General features: G+C 35.4%; 1 protein-coding gene across 2 annotated transcripts in view; it reads right to left on the bottom strand.

The window, feature by feature from the left end:
• The window catches only part of LOC137401114 (integrator complex subunit 5-like), a 74,544-nt gene that overhangs the window by 2,292 nt on the left and 56,085 nt on the right, over positions 1–16,167 (bottom strand). The window contains exons 9-17 of one of the 2 annotated variants that reach the window (XM_068087481.1): positions 13,727–13,883; positions 11,966–12,069; positions 9,638–9,788; positions 9,130–9,269; positions 7,551–7,736; positions 5,941–6,089; positions 2,778–2,929; positions 1,485–1,666; positions 117–336 (exon numbers count right to left, since the gene is read on the bottom strand). In XM_068087481.1, coding sequence (XP_067943582.1) covers positions 117–336; positions 1,485–1,666; positions 2,778–2,929; positions 5,941–6,089; positions 7,551–7,736; positions 9,130–9,269; positions 9,638–9,788; positions 11,966–12,069; positions 13,727–13,883 — 1,441 coding nt within the window. Of the gene's footprint in view, positions 1–116; positions 337–1,484; positions 1,667–2,777; positions 2,937–5,940; positions 6,090–7,550; positions 7,737–9,129; positions 9,270–9,637; positions 9,789–11,965; positions 12,070–13,726; positions 13,884–16,167 lie in introns of both variants that reach the window. The other variant, XM_068087480.1, reaches the window with a different exon arrangement.

The following is a 16,167-nucleotide window of genomic DNA, read 5'->3' as shown; positions in this document are numbered from 1 at the left end:
GAGCACTCATGGTTGTGGTATAACATTAGCTATCATTAACATGAGTACTGTGTGGTGCAATAGTTGGAGGGCTACAACATTACGGTAACAATCAGAAAATTCTTAACAAATCAGACCTTGACAAGAAAAGCCATGACCCTTTCCGTTGCCTCCATTTCTCGAGGCATGGATCTGGCTGAGCTATCTAACACTTTGGACCAGGAGGTAGACAGGGAGGCGAGGTAACAGCGTATGAGAAGAGAGGCGGTGACAAAGCAAGGCTTGTAGGAACAGATATATCCAAGGAGATCCCAGAGGAATGGATGATCATCAAGCTGCCTTCTTATAGCCAGTTCCCTGTCAATATATAATCTAATTGAGCAGTTAGTTAGTGGAGTCTGTTAAACCTAGCCTTCAACTAGCAGCGGAGACCATACTGATGGCAGCAATGAATGAGACACCAACTTTATGCTCCTATTGGATCAAAGAAAACCAATAAACGGTTTCCTTTTGAATTCTATACTTGTGTCATCATGGTAACGAACAGATACATTGAAACCAAAGGGAATAATTCCTTCATTACTTTTGTTGTTTTCCCCACATCAGCAATGAAATGAACGTGCATACCTGTAGTCACTTGAAATCTAATTATTAGGCGAGAGTATGACAAGCATGTTTGATCTACTGCAGAGAACCTGTATTTACTTGTCAGGAATGCAAAACAAATGAAACAGGATGAAAAGTTACCATAACTTTGAAGTGTCAACAAATAAATGTAGAGTAATACCTTTACAGCTCTCACGAATTAGTACTTCACAAGCAGAAATATTAATTAAAAAATGAAAAATAAACAAAAATACAAAACAAAAATACATAAAATACACAGATCTCTCGTATTTAAAAACATGTCACTTCCTTCTCACAATGAACCCAGTTGACCATAAGCATGATTATTCAAGCCAGATCAAATCCATACTAATGAATAAATAAGTACTTTCTATGGCTTAAAATGCTGAAACTGAAGTTGAAATATAAACTGACAGTCAATCAAGCAAACGCCAATGTATCCATTTATTATGTCTATGGAAGTTTAAGTGTTCCGGAGTTAAAATTTTGGCTCATACTATAAAAACTAGTTTCTATTTTGGAAATTTTCACTTTTTGCTGGGCTCTGGTCCTGATTGAGTGTGTAACATGAGGAATGACTACAAATATACCAGTATGATTGATAATACATATTTCGTAAAACAGTTGTTCTCTGGAACTGATGTCTTTCATCATCCTCAAGGCCATATCTCATCCGCGCACTGATAGACATTATCTACGCTGAAAATCTGGTTATGAGCAAGCTATCAGTGAGAGACCCTTCTAAAAATTATTATCAGAGAAAACGTGTGACCTACTTGTGGCTGCGTGACCTACTTGTAGCATACTATTGGGTAAACTGTGAGGTGTTACCTGGTGAAACAATAAATCAAACCATAAAAATAGCCTGAGATACAAACCTCTCGTGTGTGATAGGTTCATGCCACTGTGCCTGCGCAGCGATCACATCTGGGGTGACAAGCTCTAGTAGCAGACGAGACAAAAGCTCTTTGGCATCTGTCGAGTTGTATGTACTAGCCTTGACCTCGCAACATCGAATCACCAACAGCACAACATGCTGTCTATCGAGAAACTTTGCCTCCTTTTTGAAGAACAAGAATGAGACAATCTATTTGGTATTTGGTGCCATGCATCTAGAGTCTTTGACATTTAACAACAAGCATGTAGAGTATTTGACATTTAACGACAAGGAAGGCGAGCATACAACATTTAGCAACAGGTACAAAGAGTATTTGACATCCAACAACAAGCATGCAGAGCAGGTGCATAGAACATTTTATAGAAAACCTGATTTGTGATATCAGGTTCAACATAATCCATAGTTACTCTCTCGTCATCAAATAATTGAGAAGTTGTCAACCTTAGTGAGGAAGTGACTCATTTAAAAAAAACTTTACAATCTAAATCACAAATGGGAGAAAACGTCTGCTATCCAAAGAAAAGTGATTTATTTGTGACAACATTTTGAATCAAATAATAAATTAAAAACATTACTACAGAGTACATTCTGTGGTTTGAATAAGCTAGGAAACCAGTTTGCATAAAGCAAAATTCAAAGCCCTGCGATTATGCATCTCATTTGAACCAACCAACCACTATATAATATATATATAATATATATATATATATATATAATATGTATTATACATATAATACATATATATATTATATGTATAATATATATAATATATATATGTCCACTATATATATTATATGTATAATATATATTATACATATAATATATATGTATGCAATATATATTATTATATTAACTATATATAACATATAAATTATTATATTATTTATATATAATACATATAGTATATATAATATATATTATTATATTAATTATATATACAGTAGTACTGTAGTATATATATATACTGTATATATAATTCATTTGAACACAATTTTTTTCTGCTCTCACAATCAATAGAAATCTCATAAAACTTTTTTCCTGTTTGATATACATATATTTTATTTGTCATATATACATATATATATATATATATATATATATATATATATATATATATATATATATATATATATATATATATATATATATATATATATATATATATATATAAATGAAAGTTGGGGAGAACATTCTTCCAACTGTTCCCAAACCATCATGATTGATGTGCTCTAGGAGCCCAGAATACTAAAAGAGCCCACTTCTACACTCTCACCTGAGTGGGTGCTTCCAATAGTTTCTTTTTGCCACTTCCGATGTGCTCATTGTGCAAAATATAGGTCTGAGTAGGGGGTAGGTGAAGACCTCCCAACATCTGAGAATTTATGGAACTGAGGGACACATCGGCAACATCAGCAGTTGAAGGAGGTAAGACCTGCAGAATAAGCACCGCTTGTCGTCACAGAACATCAAATTACAAACAAGAGACGAGATTGTTGTACAAACATACAATTTACGTGAAACATTGCTCGTAATACAGGCAAGAATAAGGTCTAATTAAGCGTACGTGCATTCTGGAGTTATCTTTCCAAACTCATTACATTCAACTAGTTTGGCTAGATGTGTTTCTACAGAGTCAACAAATGTTACAGAATTGGAAGGATTTGAACCTTTGCCTACCATACCAATTGGCCATAAGCTCACTGGTCACAATAAACATAGTACACTCTGGCCTAGCCAAACTACATTGGAATTCTTTTACTTTTCAAAAACATAATTTGAAATTTTTTTCTAATCTGGTGGAAGTTAAGTCCTTTGACTTAAAATGGCTTGAAATTTTTAAACAAAACCAACAATGCCACTTTGATTCGTCATTTATTATTTTTTAGTTTCTGAAGTCAAAAGATGGTAGGTATGAGATTGCCTGCACCATTGTTACATCTATTGTTATGCCTATCGCTACATCTATTGTTACGTCTATTGCTACATCTATCGTTACATCTATTGTTACGTCTACCGCTACATCTATCGTTATGTCTTTTGTTATGTCTACTGCTACATCTATCATTATGTCTATTGTTACATCTATTGTTATGTCTATCGCTACATCTATTGTTACATATTTTGTTATGTCTATCGTTACCTTTATTGTTACATCTATTGTTATGTCTATAGATATGTTATAGTGGATAGTAATGCTGATGAGACTGGTGCTTCCAAACTTTTAAACATCTTTGAAGGTTGAATAGCAACAAAATTCACATTAGTTATTTGGTATCAAAAGATTCACCATGTCTTACTCTGTTATGTTGTAGGTGCAAAATATGTGGAAATGTGATTAGAAGCTCTTAAAAGCCCAAAAATGAACCGCTAATTGCAGCCATCACAAGGCCGTAGTTTGGAATCCCTTTATTTCGACAACATACTCAACTCAACGTGGTTATTGTTCTGACACGTGATGTTATAATGTGATATGAAAGGCCAATAAAAGGTTCAATATAAAACGTCTCGAAGCACTAGTTTATGACAAACACTTCAGGTTCTACAGAAAAGCCCGTATCAAATCTAGATGCTCACTGCTTTACAGTTTCGCTTCAGTTTGGTCTAATTGTCTAGTCGTAATCTGATCATGTGACCCATACTTCCTGCTAAAAAACGCCAACAATTTCTGCAGCACTTTTCGACTATCACAGGGGACCAACATGCTCGTCATGTTTACCAGAGGATGATATGCACTCTCTCGAGCTAAGTTTAAAAAATTAAATTAATTTTTACGGTACGTTTTGAGATATCTGTGCTGAAAGTGACAGCATTACAATGATGATGAAATAGACGCGTAAGGACAATATACATGGTTTTATTGATTGCATGAAGTATATTTGTGAAACTATTTCGACAAATGAGGTTGCTTGAAAGTTTAAACAGAAGCCATCGTGTTCAACTACATCCCATTTGAGCCGTTTTGGAATAGGATTCCAACTTACGGCGTTTTCGTGATGGCTGCAATTATCTGTTCATTTTTGAGTTTTTAAGAGCTTGTAATCACATTTCCACATATTTTGCACCTACAACACAACAGAGTAAGACATGGTGAATCTTTTGATACCAAATAACTGTAATGTCAATTTTGTTGCAAGTCAACTTTTAAGGTACGGCCACACGTAATGATTTTTTCGTTGATTCTGACCAAAAACACGAAATGAATAAAAAACACAGAATTATTCGGCCGAAATTCACAGAATTGTCAGAGCTGCGCATGCACACCGAAATCGTTGACAAACTGTTGACGTAAAATTGAGATATAGGATTGCCTTTGTCTGATACTTTGTTTGACCAAATGGAGAGAAAATGCAGAGGCAATTCCTTCACCATAAAATACATTTGTCATTGTAAAGTGATTAGCTTTTAAAGATTTACCGAAACCGGATATAGGAGTGTAACGGCACACTTGAAATTGAAACAGCACATTTAAAAATAACCAATTAAAAAAATAGGTAATGAGTAATGGTGCAAACAATTAGCTATGAAAAAACTTTCTAAAAAAACAATAGCAAAATGTAATATTAATTATAAATAAAAAGTACATATTTAGCGTGTCCAATCATTGATAAGAATGTACCTTAATGTAAGAGCATTAAAAATGATAAGAACGGCTTAGCCTAGTGGTTAGGCGCCCTTGTCCGTAGGTTTGTGATTTGAATGTCGCGGATTAAGATTCTCTGCAAAGCAGACTTTTCATCGCTAGACTTTAATGGCTACAACTAGACACAGGAATGAAAAAACAAAGACAATCACTGAGATTTATAGATATATAATAAATATATATCTTTATTATATTACATTTGATTCAAATAAACTTGAATAATAAACTTGAATCCGCATAGGGTAGATTTGTAGCAAAAAACAAATTACTTTATTGCAGTTCTCCACTTTATATAATGGTAATGTAATTACAGTGTTACTCATACACGATAACCATGGCAAGTGTGAACACCATAGCAAACTTGCCAAAGATTCAAACTGTTGGCACCTGAAAAAACTTTGTTTCGGTTTATAACAGTGAAATATAACACAATAGTGTTAGGTCCATAGAACATAGCATAGCATGTGATTCTACTGTTTCCCTTATGAACTGAATTATGGTAATGGACCAATATTTATAAGAAATGGGATAATTTATCAGATTTTACAAGTGCAATCTTTCTCATGCAGAGCAAAATGAATTTATCAAACTCCAACAATAACTTTCAATAATATTACATTTATTATTGTTGATGTTTATTATTATAAAGTTTCCCATTTTTACGTTTACTGTAATTATTCTTATTATTAGTATGTTTATTATTAATATGTCTATTGTTATGTCTATTATTATGATGCCAGAAAGCCTGCCATTGTAAATAGTAATAGTGAAAGAGAAAAAACTAAGACATAAGAATGATGAAAGCCAACCTTGTCCAAGGAGACAGTGATAATCGTACGCAGAGTTGTGCTCAGGACTGAGACAGACTGACTGCAGCTCTGTACCAGATAGTCGACCAGAGAGTTTGCCTGTTTGTCATAGCCACACTTCAAGCACTTATAATACCTGCGGTGTATTAATAAGAACTAAACATACATGCATTCTAAACATCTGTTTATTGTAGCATATGTTTCCGGACATATACAAGAAGAAACAGGACATGAAGCAAAGAAATCCTTTTTTGAAAGTGTAATATTATAACACCCTTCTGACCAAATGAATAAGAATAACCACAGTTTATGATAAAAACTATAGTAAATTGTTTCAAAAAGTTAGATAGTGCTTGTTACACCCAACATGAAAATGACAGAAACAAGCAAAATTACTAATTTCCAAGAGAACCAATTGTTGTTGGGAGATTTGTAGACTACTAAATTGGAGTACTATACTGATACTAACAAAAATTTATCTCCCTTTTATCCAGATACACTACTTTCAGTCAGCCCTTCTTCAATAATATCTCGCTAGATGTCACTGAGTGATTGAAGGAGGCGTGAATGAAGATTGTTAAAATTGATAAAGAGTAACAATTTTGTTATTTTAGGGTTTTGATTGAAGTAAAATTTATATTTTCCTGCCTTCCGTCATAGCACAAAGACACCCTCACCATCTTTTCGGTACATATTTGTGTACTCATATATTACATTTAGAAATCATTTTAATAATTGTGGCTGTCACACCATTTTGAACTCGGCTACAACTAAAATTTCACATTTATTCATAGTTGGTTTCTTATGCCAAAATAATAAAACATTAACTAAAATGTCTGTTAATGACATAATTCTTTTCTAATACTTAATATGTGGTGAGACAACTTCGAGTTATTTAGTAATAAGCAACTACATGTAGACAAGTTTTGAACAGTAGGACACATACACATAGATATCTCCTTATTAGCTGTTCTCAGATATGTAGTGGTTATGAACAAAACTTACTGAAGACATCAGAGGTGAAAACCGACATGACTGCTTGAAAAACTATATGCAAATATTGTGGAATTTTCTTACATATAAATAACTTCAAATTAAAACTATGTTGCATCTCATGTAATACTTTAGTAAAGGAATGGAATACTATAATACATATTTTACTACAAATAAACAAACATCTTAACAAAGACCAAAACAAACAGTATGTAACATATTTATTGTAGAAAAGACAGACTGATTTGCTAAAATAACAACTTTACTTTGCATTTACTTACTATTATTTTATTTTGTATATGATGTCAGAATCTGTTGTAAGAACACAAATTGTTTTACATTTAAAAATGGTAAAAACAAAAACATGGTTCTTAACGATTACAAAAAAGCGGTTTTAAAACTAACAAAAGGAGAGCGCAAAGAAAAAATATGGCAATGACCCTGAGCCGGACATAAAGTGGCGAGTCCTGCTGCGATATGCCTGCAGCAGTTAATGAAAATCCTTAATACTTTCTGCCTATATAGATCCATACGGCAACAAGGCGCATTTCTTAGGAAACTGAGAATGACCAACAGAACATCAGATATAGTAACTACAACTGACCATGTTAGTAGCACTTCACAAGAGGGCATGTGTCCAAAATGGCCACCAGGGAACATAAGAAGAAGCTCAGAGAAAAAGGAAAGACAAGCAAAGTGGTCTTCCGTATCTTTACAGTTAATCAGAGCGGAAAGATCTCTCATATGGTATCTCAACACACACCGGGCCACCTTTTCACTCGTCTCTGTCCTGCAGCAATCAAAGGCAAACATTGAAGTGTACAAGTGAATCGGACATCACACCAAATAAGTAGAAGCCAAGCAAAGACTATAGTAGCGGGACTGGCCAATCTAAAATGCTGCTACTATAACAACTGATAAAACAAGCTCTCTTCTTCTTATATATTAATTGCTGGGTTTCAATGATTCAAACGGATTTGGAGTTGTTCATACTCCGAATCATAGAAACGGTAAAATCCAAACTGATTTGACGCCATTTTGCATTGCTAAATTTGTCTGAAGGCATTCACAGTGAAATTACTACTGTACTTTTCGGACTATTAGCCGCTACTTTTTTTCCGACAATTTGAGCCATGCAGCTTATATAGAGACTGGCTATTCTGTGGTTTTTTCTTTCACCACTAGGGTCGCACTAACCGGAATCTCCAGTTAGTGCGCCTCCAGAGGTAAAAGAAAAAAACGAAACAATGCCTAATGGCACTGTTCCGTTAGGCATTGGGTTAAAAAGCGTCGGTTAATACGAAACAGTGCCTAACGGCACTGTTCCGTTTTAACCAGCAAAGTTGCTGCCGCGTTAAAAAGCACCGTCATGAGTTCTGCGGCCTATACAGAAGATGCGGCCTATGTATTGCTGTATTATCTTTTTTTAAATAAAGCAGATGGAGCTTATATGAGGATGCAATTAATAGTCTGAAAAGTACGACAATTGACGTCACAGAAATGATCACTGCAGACAGACTTGAATCGTTAATAGGTGGCCAAGCTCTACCCAGTAGAGGTAAAAAATTCAACGCATTTCATCACACGCTCACGCAGGTATATTATAACTACTATTGCCAATGATGGGTTGCTCATATGACAATGATGAGATAATTACCTTTTTATTTATTATATTACCTTATTTATTAAATTCATTGTAACCGAACCTACTAATTGAACAGATTCCCACTGCACTGGTGCCGACCTCTTCTTAAGTTTTCTTACATTTCTCACTGTCATATACTTTTTTTCAATGAAATAAAACTAATAAAAAAATGGCGCATAAGTTAACCAACCAGAAATCGTCTTCGTAGAAGGGTTAGCTATCACCAACTGCACTGGTACAACAACTACCCGATCCGACAAACATATACGCTCCTATCTAGTGGTAAATAACAAATATTTGTTTTCATTAAACCTACAAAAGTATGAGCCTTTACAACAGATAAAACAATGCTGCTATAATTTTCTTTGGAGTTGATTTGAAACATTCGGCTGACAGCATCCTCAGATGGCTGTCACCGTCATCTTTCCTTGGGATTGAAGTTGAACTAGTCGTGTCAACAGAATGGATATAGCCAACACTTTAGTAAACAGCTGTTGTAATAACTAGTGACTGGCACTTTAGTGATCACATGACTCACTTGGTGTTGACATATGCCAACAGGTTGCGCACAGCTACCATCTCAACCTGGCAGCTGATGAAAACCTTTCTACAGAGTCCCTCCTCCATGTCTGGATACCGGATGCAGAAATGTTGTAAAAACTCCTGCAATGTGCCAACCTGTAGTGGAGCAGAGAAACTGGGAAATAAAGTGTAACGAACCAACCAGCCAGTCAGATCAACAGAGGCAAAGACTTCTTAGTAGTTGTATCAATTTCTAAGCAATGATTTTCATGGGCCAAATTGAAGTTTCATCAAGAACAAAATAGTGCATTATTTAGTTAAAAATACGTAGTCTATTCTGTAAACTGTTGTATTTTCTGACAAGTCTCAACTGCTAAGGAATAGGATATCTGTTAACACCATCAACTTGCAGTGTAGAGTATACAGATATAAATAGACTAGAATACAGCCAGCTAACAACTCTACAGAACATGAAAGAAGAAACACTGGAAGAGACCTAAGGCTACACGCTACTTTAAACTTACCACCCAAGGCCTGTCCATGATGAGGAATTCATAGAGAATGTCAATTGCGGTAGTTACTCCACCCTGCCAGCCACATGCCAGCAACAAGCGGCAGGCAAGCTTGGCCTCCCCAAGGTTGGCCTTGTTGCAATTAAGCCTACGTATCAGTGCCCTGTCAAAGACGGGTATAAAGTCGTGTTACACAGATAGACCTAGTATAACACCACCTCAGGCCAAGTTCAAGGTAATTCATAACAGGTAAAAACCAGGTTGCACCTAGCATCTAGAAGGTATAAATGACACAACCTAAAAATGTTTGATAAGGTAGTTCTCATTGTGACTTATCAATGCTTTTGCAAGAGAACACCACATCCAAGTTAGTTGCCATGTAGTAGTAATGTGAAGGTATCATAAGACACAATTGGCAGTCTGATTTTTCAGCACTCATCAAAGATGCATTAAGTCGCTATTATAAAGTTTACAGACTACTCTATGATATTCATGGAATTAGTTTTACCAAATCAAATCTCAGTATCTCAAATAGTATAACATTTTATTGACATGAGTATGTGTGTATATACTATGTGTATATACTATACTATGTGTGTATAACATTTAAGATGCTAAGTATACTCGTCTATGTGTGTATAACATTTAAGATGCTAAGTATACTCGTCTATGTGTGTATAACATTTAAGATGCTAAGTATATTCGTCTATGTGTGTATAACTTTTAAGATGCTAAGTATACTCGTCTATGTGTGTATAACTTTTAAGATGCTAAGTATACTCGTCTATGTGTGTATAACTTTTAAGATGCTAAGTATACTCGTCTATGTGTGTATAACTTTTAAGATGCTAAGTATACTCGTCTATGTGTGTATAACTTTTAAGATGCTAAGTATACTAGTCAATGTGTGTATAACATTTAAGATGCTAAGTATATTCGTCTATGTGTGTATAACTTTTAAGATGCTAAGTATACTCGTTTATGTGTGTATAACTTTTAAGATGCTAAGTATACTCGTCTATGTGTGTATAACTTTTAAGATGCTAAGTATACTCGCCTATGTGTGTATAACATTTTGTTGACATCAGTAGTAACCAATGCAATAAAGTTTTTCATTACATGCCGAAAGAAAAAGGAGAAAATAGAAATCGGTAATTACTGAGTGAGTTGAAAAAATGTGTTTTTAAAGCTGGCAATCTAATAGCATTGTGGAAGAGTTGGGATAGTGAATTGATGGTGACTCATGAAAAAACTATAGAACCCTTTGAGTAGCCAAGCATGGCTCTGTGGAAATAAGGAAAGGTATCAAACTCAAGGCTCAGGCTAGCAAAGCTAAAATAATGCTCGCATGTAGTTTTGAGATGCTTTTGATTACAGCAGCTTTAACTAGATAAAACGCGCAGCAAGAGTGAAAACTTGAATATTTGAGCGAGAACTGTATACCCAACTCTTAAACCACTGGTGCTTGTTAGGGAACACATTGACTCGGTACAAAACTTTGATAACAGCAAACCGAGGCTCTACTGTTAGAGTTGTCTTCATTCGAATCAGGGTATTGCAATAAGAAGTGTCAATCTTAGCAACGAAACACTATCTTTGTTGTAATGTGGAGCTTCTACCTCAAGCACTATGTTTCCATGATGCGCATGACTCATCGTTATGTTATGCATCATGACACTCGTTAACCTCATCATAGAAATGATTTAAATCCGCCAGCTTGGCGAGTTTTGCGATTTGCAAAACTTCATCGAATCCATCATGCTTGCGAATAATAGAAACAGCACTAGCGAATGATGCGCATTAAAATGCCGCGCCAACTATTCAATTTCAAACATTTTCAATACTTCCGTCGTCCTTTCTCGATCGAGTTTCACGTGTTGGCGTTGCTAACTGCATCTCTAGTTATTAACTTATAGCGTACAATTCCTTACCTTTTGTTAACAAGGCACCGGAGTCAATCCGCATCATGCGAATGCCCAAATAAACACTTAATTCACACGACAACGCAACTTGCCCACAACTCCAGAGCAGCATTATGTGCGCCATGCGCGTCATAGAAACATAGTGAAGTTCACAGCTAACCAGAGACAACAGAGCACTTGCAAACACACCCCTGAGCATGTCAAGCTTTATGCACCTGTCAGCAGGACAATACTATATGTATAATACAAGCCAGTAAAATTGAGTCAGTTGCTAACCTGGTATTCACCATAGAGCAGCTTTAGAGCAGTAAAGACACCTTGAAATGCAATCTGAAAGACCTCATGCACTCCATGTGGGTAATTTCCACAAGAAATTAAACACTTAGTGCTTGGTGCTGTTATTAGACTAAGATCATACTTGTTATTGAGAATAAGGTATTTGAGGGTCGGCAGGTCCGTCTTCACCTTGTTGTTGATTCTGCTGCATACAGTTACTTTGTATATCTCATTGCTCAGCTTCCCCTAAACATAAATTACACAATTGTTATGCAGATCAACTCCAATCAGTTGCTTTGGAGTTGGGCACACAATCAGCTTATGACCATAAAACTACTCGTTACCTGATAAAGGGCAGCTGTTTGCAACTAAAATGAATATATATATTGCTGTAAAACAAAGATGAAAATAAACACAAATGGAAATTTTGCAGTGCCATATTTATAAAAAAAATTTGTACTCTGGCTGGAGATCTCAATAACATAGCAAGGGAGGCATCAGTGAACTAGATGACAGGTTTTGAGTTAAATAACACTCCGCAGTAATACGTTGAGATACGAGTGTCCCAAAATATGAGCAGTTTGAGATACAAAGGAAAGTCTGAGCAAAATTTTGCCTTGAAATACGAGATAACTTTTAGATACAAGCATATGAATTTGAGTTGAATTTGATAGGCAAGCATGTGGTTCTCAACGCACCCAATTGGTGGATGAGTATGCAAAAGACCGCTTACGAGAACAACATCGCTCGGTCTTTCTCATCAAATCAGTTAGACAACATTTTTAAAAGGCTGGCTAAACATGAAGCTGAGCAAAACAAAAAGCTGGGAGAAGAAAAGTAAAATAATAAAAAAGAAAGTGAAAATAGAATCAGGTTTAGTGGAATGCAAGATTATAAAACTTATTTTAAATGTGTTTATAGTATGCTATAAACACACTTAGTCCTTGCTATACAAGGACATACGTCCTTGCCATACATTTTAAGTTAATGATTGCGTTATAGATCAGTATGCGTAATGCGACGACGGACGTAGACGAATGCAGACGTAGGACACGGCTCTTAAGTAAGTAACTAGCTTTACTAGATAAGTTAACCAAATTCCTTAGATAATTATTTTATTATCCGTGCAATGCTGGGCATTCAGCTAGTTTAAGTTAAATTTAAAGTTTATCTTATATAGTGTAACAGAAGTATTGTGCACCAAACATGTTGCCGTCAAGTCTCTTGCACACGGCCGTTATCTGCTACCGTTTGTCTCAAAGATAAGAATTTCATACAATACTGTAATGTATTATACTGTACTGTAATGTTGCATAATAATGCCACATTTTATTGCAGATCATAACCACTATTTGTTACTATATGAGTGTAGATGATGAATTAGAACATTTAAATATATGTTTTCCTTTGTAATATCCCGTCGTTAGGTGATTGTTTTACAGAAGGTAGGAACGGATTAATTTGTATTTAGTTATTTTATATTGACAAATTTGATTTGAGATACGAGTGAATCGACATGCATGTTTTGTCCTGGAACTCATCGTATCTCGGGGACATAAGCTTGTATCTCAAGGTATTACTGTAATCGCAACACAACTGAAAACCGGCCAATAATGGAAGTACTATATAAGATTGGAGATGCGTGTTATTTGCGATACCAAGACTTACACAAAAGCCAAGAGGTTTTATAAATATGACACAGATATTGCAATAGTTTACCGTTCTATTGGTATGTGCACACAATGCCAACTGAGTTTTCTAATGCATCAGCAAAGCTAAGTTAGTCTGAAAAGTCTACAACTAAGCTAAACACTGAGTGACCATAAAATACAAAACTGGATACTACTTTGTGACGTAAATGACCAACCAGTTTTTATAGCTTTCACTGTAACAAATACTGTACCAGAATTTGCTGAGCTGCTGTCCTCACTTCCTGTCTAAGAGGCTGATGATTACACTCAGATATGATACTGGCTGTAGCCAGATCAAAAATAGCATTGATTACAGAGAGGGCTGACTGGTCCAACCGCAACAACAGATGCACAGCTATGTGCATGAGGCTATAAAATAGACCAATGGCTATTAGAACTATTTCAACATCGATAGGTTGATAGAAAAGTTCTACTGATGTACAATAACGAAAAGGGAACATGGTATTTATATTGGTTGGCATTTAAAAACAGCATATTTAGAGAGCATACAACTCCTTAATAGAGAAAAAATGTGTTTGAGTATCATAAAAAAGAGAGTGATAGAAGAGGTCAATGTGGACCAAAAGCAATTTTGAGAATTTGGTGCAAATTGGAGGATTCAAAGAGGCTAGTTTAATACATAGTCTTCACTCAAACTGCTCAACCTTTGATATTGCCAACATAAGACTTCATATGAACACAGTAACTGTTACAAATTGATGCTTATCCTAAACACAGCCTTGGCCAACGACTGAAATAAGGAAGTTACCTCCCCCTCGCAATAGCAATCTCATTGTTGTGTAGCGACGACGGCTAGTCTGAGAAGGATAGACGGAGATTACAAAAAGAGATGAGAAGTTGCATATACTGATCTGTCAAAGCGGAACATGGATGGGAAGGAGATGGTTTCATGTTTGTAGCCAGAACATATAAAATTGGTTGGCTCTGAGTATTGGCTCTGAGTAGGTTAAATAAAAATATTGAGTCTTAAGGTTTGATTCTGCTGTTCATATTTGCTTATTCTAAAGAAAAAACCAGTGGGCAGACGATCTCGATCATGGAGAAAATTTTTTTACTATATTACTATAATAAGAGTGTGTTTATGTGTGTGGCTGTATGAAGCTACCCTCAGAGATTAAGAAAAGTATTACTTGCAATGGGATCGAACTCACAACTTTCAGCTTGGTATACTGACAATCTACTGCCTGTGCCAATCGAGCACCTTACCATATTTAGAAATACAGTCATACCTCGACATACGAGACTAATACGTTCTGGGACTTCGCTCCTATGTCAATGTTTTTGTATCTCAATACAATATTTCCTATGTAAAAGAACTAAATACAATTTAATTTGTTCCCATACTATGAAAAACTATCTAAAACAGAATATTACAATGGAAAAAAATTATTTTCAATTGTCATAATTCATTATTTACATTCACAAAAAACAAACACCGATTTAGTGTTTTTGATCTGCAAGAAAATGTAACATTACCATGTACAGTATTACATGTATATGGAGTTTTTACCTTTGAGACAGACATAGTGGATAACGGCAGTGTGAGAGACTTGACAGCAACACATTCGGTGCACTAGACCTTTGTGATGTACGGTAACATAACTTTTGAATTTGACTAAAAGGAATTTAGCTTAATAAACACGCACTTGAAGCCAAGTTTTAATCTTTTGCTAAGCTTAACTTTAATTTTGTGTTCATCTTAATTTTTTATTATCTGTTTCCGGCTTGGCATTTTTTGCTTCCCTTTCGCTATGACTTGTATCTGACCTTTTTAAAACTTTTTTCAAACTGATTTGATGAGAGAGACCAAGCGATGTCGTTCTTGAAAACGGCGTCTCTTATACTTGACCATAGAGTGCTCATCAAAAACCGGCTGGCATCTTAAAAGTTTCTCATATTTCAACGCAGAAACTTGCTCAAAATCTTGCTTGTACAAAGTATCTCGATTTTCTCATATATTGGGGCGCTCGTATGTCGAGGTATGACTGCAACTGTACATATACTTTTTATTTATACTTTATAACCTAACCTACTTTATAACTAGACTGCCAAGATACTAGTTTCTTTAACATGAAGGTCGTCTTAAGGCCACAAAAAGCAGAAACGAAACCTATTAGTCAGAGATCCAGAGAAAGAGATTTTGCACTGTGCAGTAAGAAAAAAGATAGTTGGCAAACTTATCTTCTTAGATCAAACCGTGCAGACGTACAAGGTGATTCATATGATTAGTAATAACATAAATAGACATAGGTGTATAACATGTCAGAGATGTTTCAAGAAAGAGAGATGACCGGTATATATGTGCAAACAGTTCACCTGAATGGTCCAGTGCTCTGGAATATTCTGTAAAGGTGACCTCACAATACAGTTAAAGACAACAACCTGAGACAACCTGCCTTTGAAATCAGGATAAAAACAGTTACCCTAGGACACTTATGTATTCCCCTCATCTAACTTTCGTGTTTTCGCAAAGTCATCCTCTCGAGAAAATTTCATGAGCGAAACTAAACTATCATAATGGATGAGCGAAAACGCGAAAATAAATAGCTTTGTTCATTGATAGCCCAAGAAACAAATGGCAGCAAGCGATCAAATTGCATTATCGATTTCGGACAAACAATTCTACCTGCGG

The sequence above is a fragment of the Watersipora subatra genome, chromosome 7 (genome assembly GCF_963576615.1).
Source record: "Watersipora subatra chromosome 7, tzWatSuba1.1, whole genome shotgun sequence".
In the NCBI taxonomy this organism is placed as follows: Eukaryota; Metazoa; Bryozoa; class Gymnolaemata; order Cheilostomatida; family Watersiporidae; genus Watersipora; species Watersipora subatra.
Note: the sequence above shows the minus strand (reverse complement) of the source record. Positions and strands in the feature narration are given on the sequence as shown.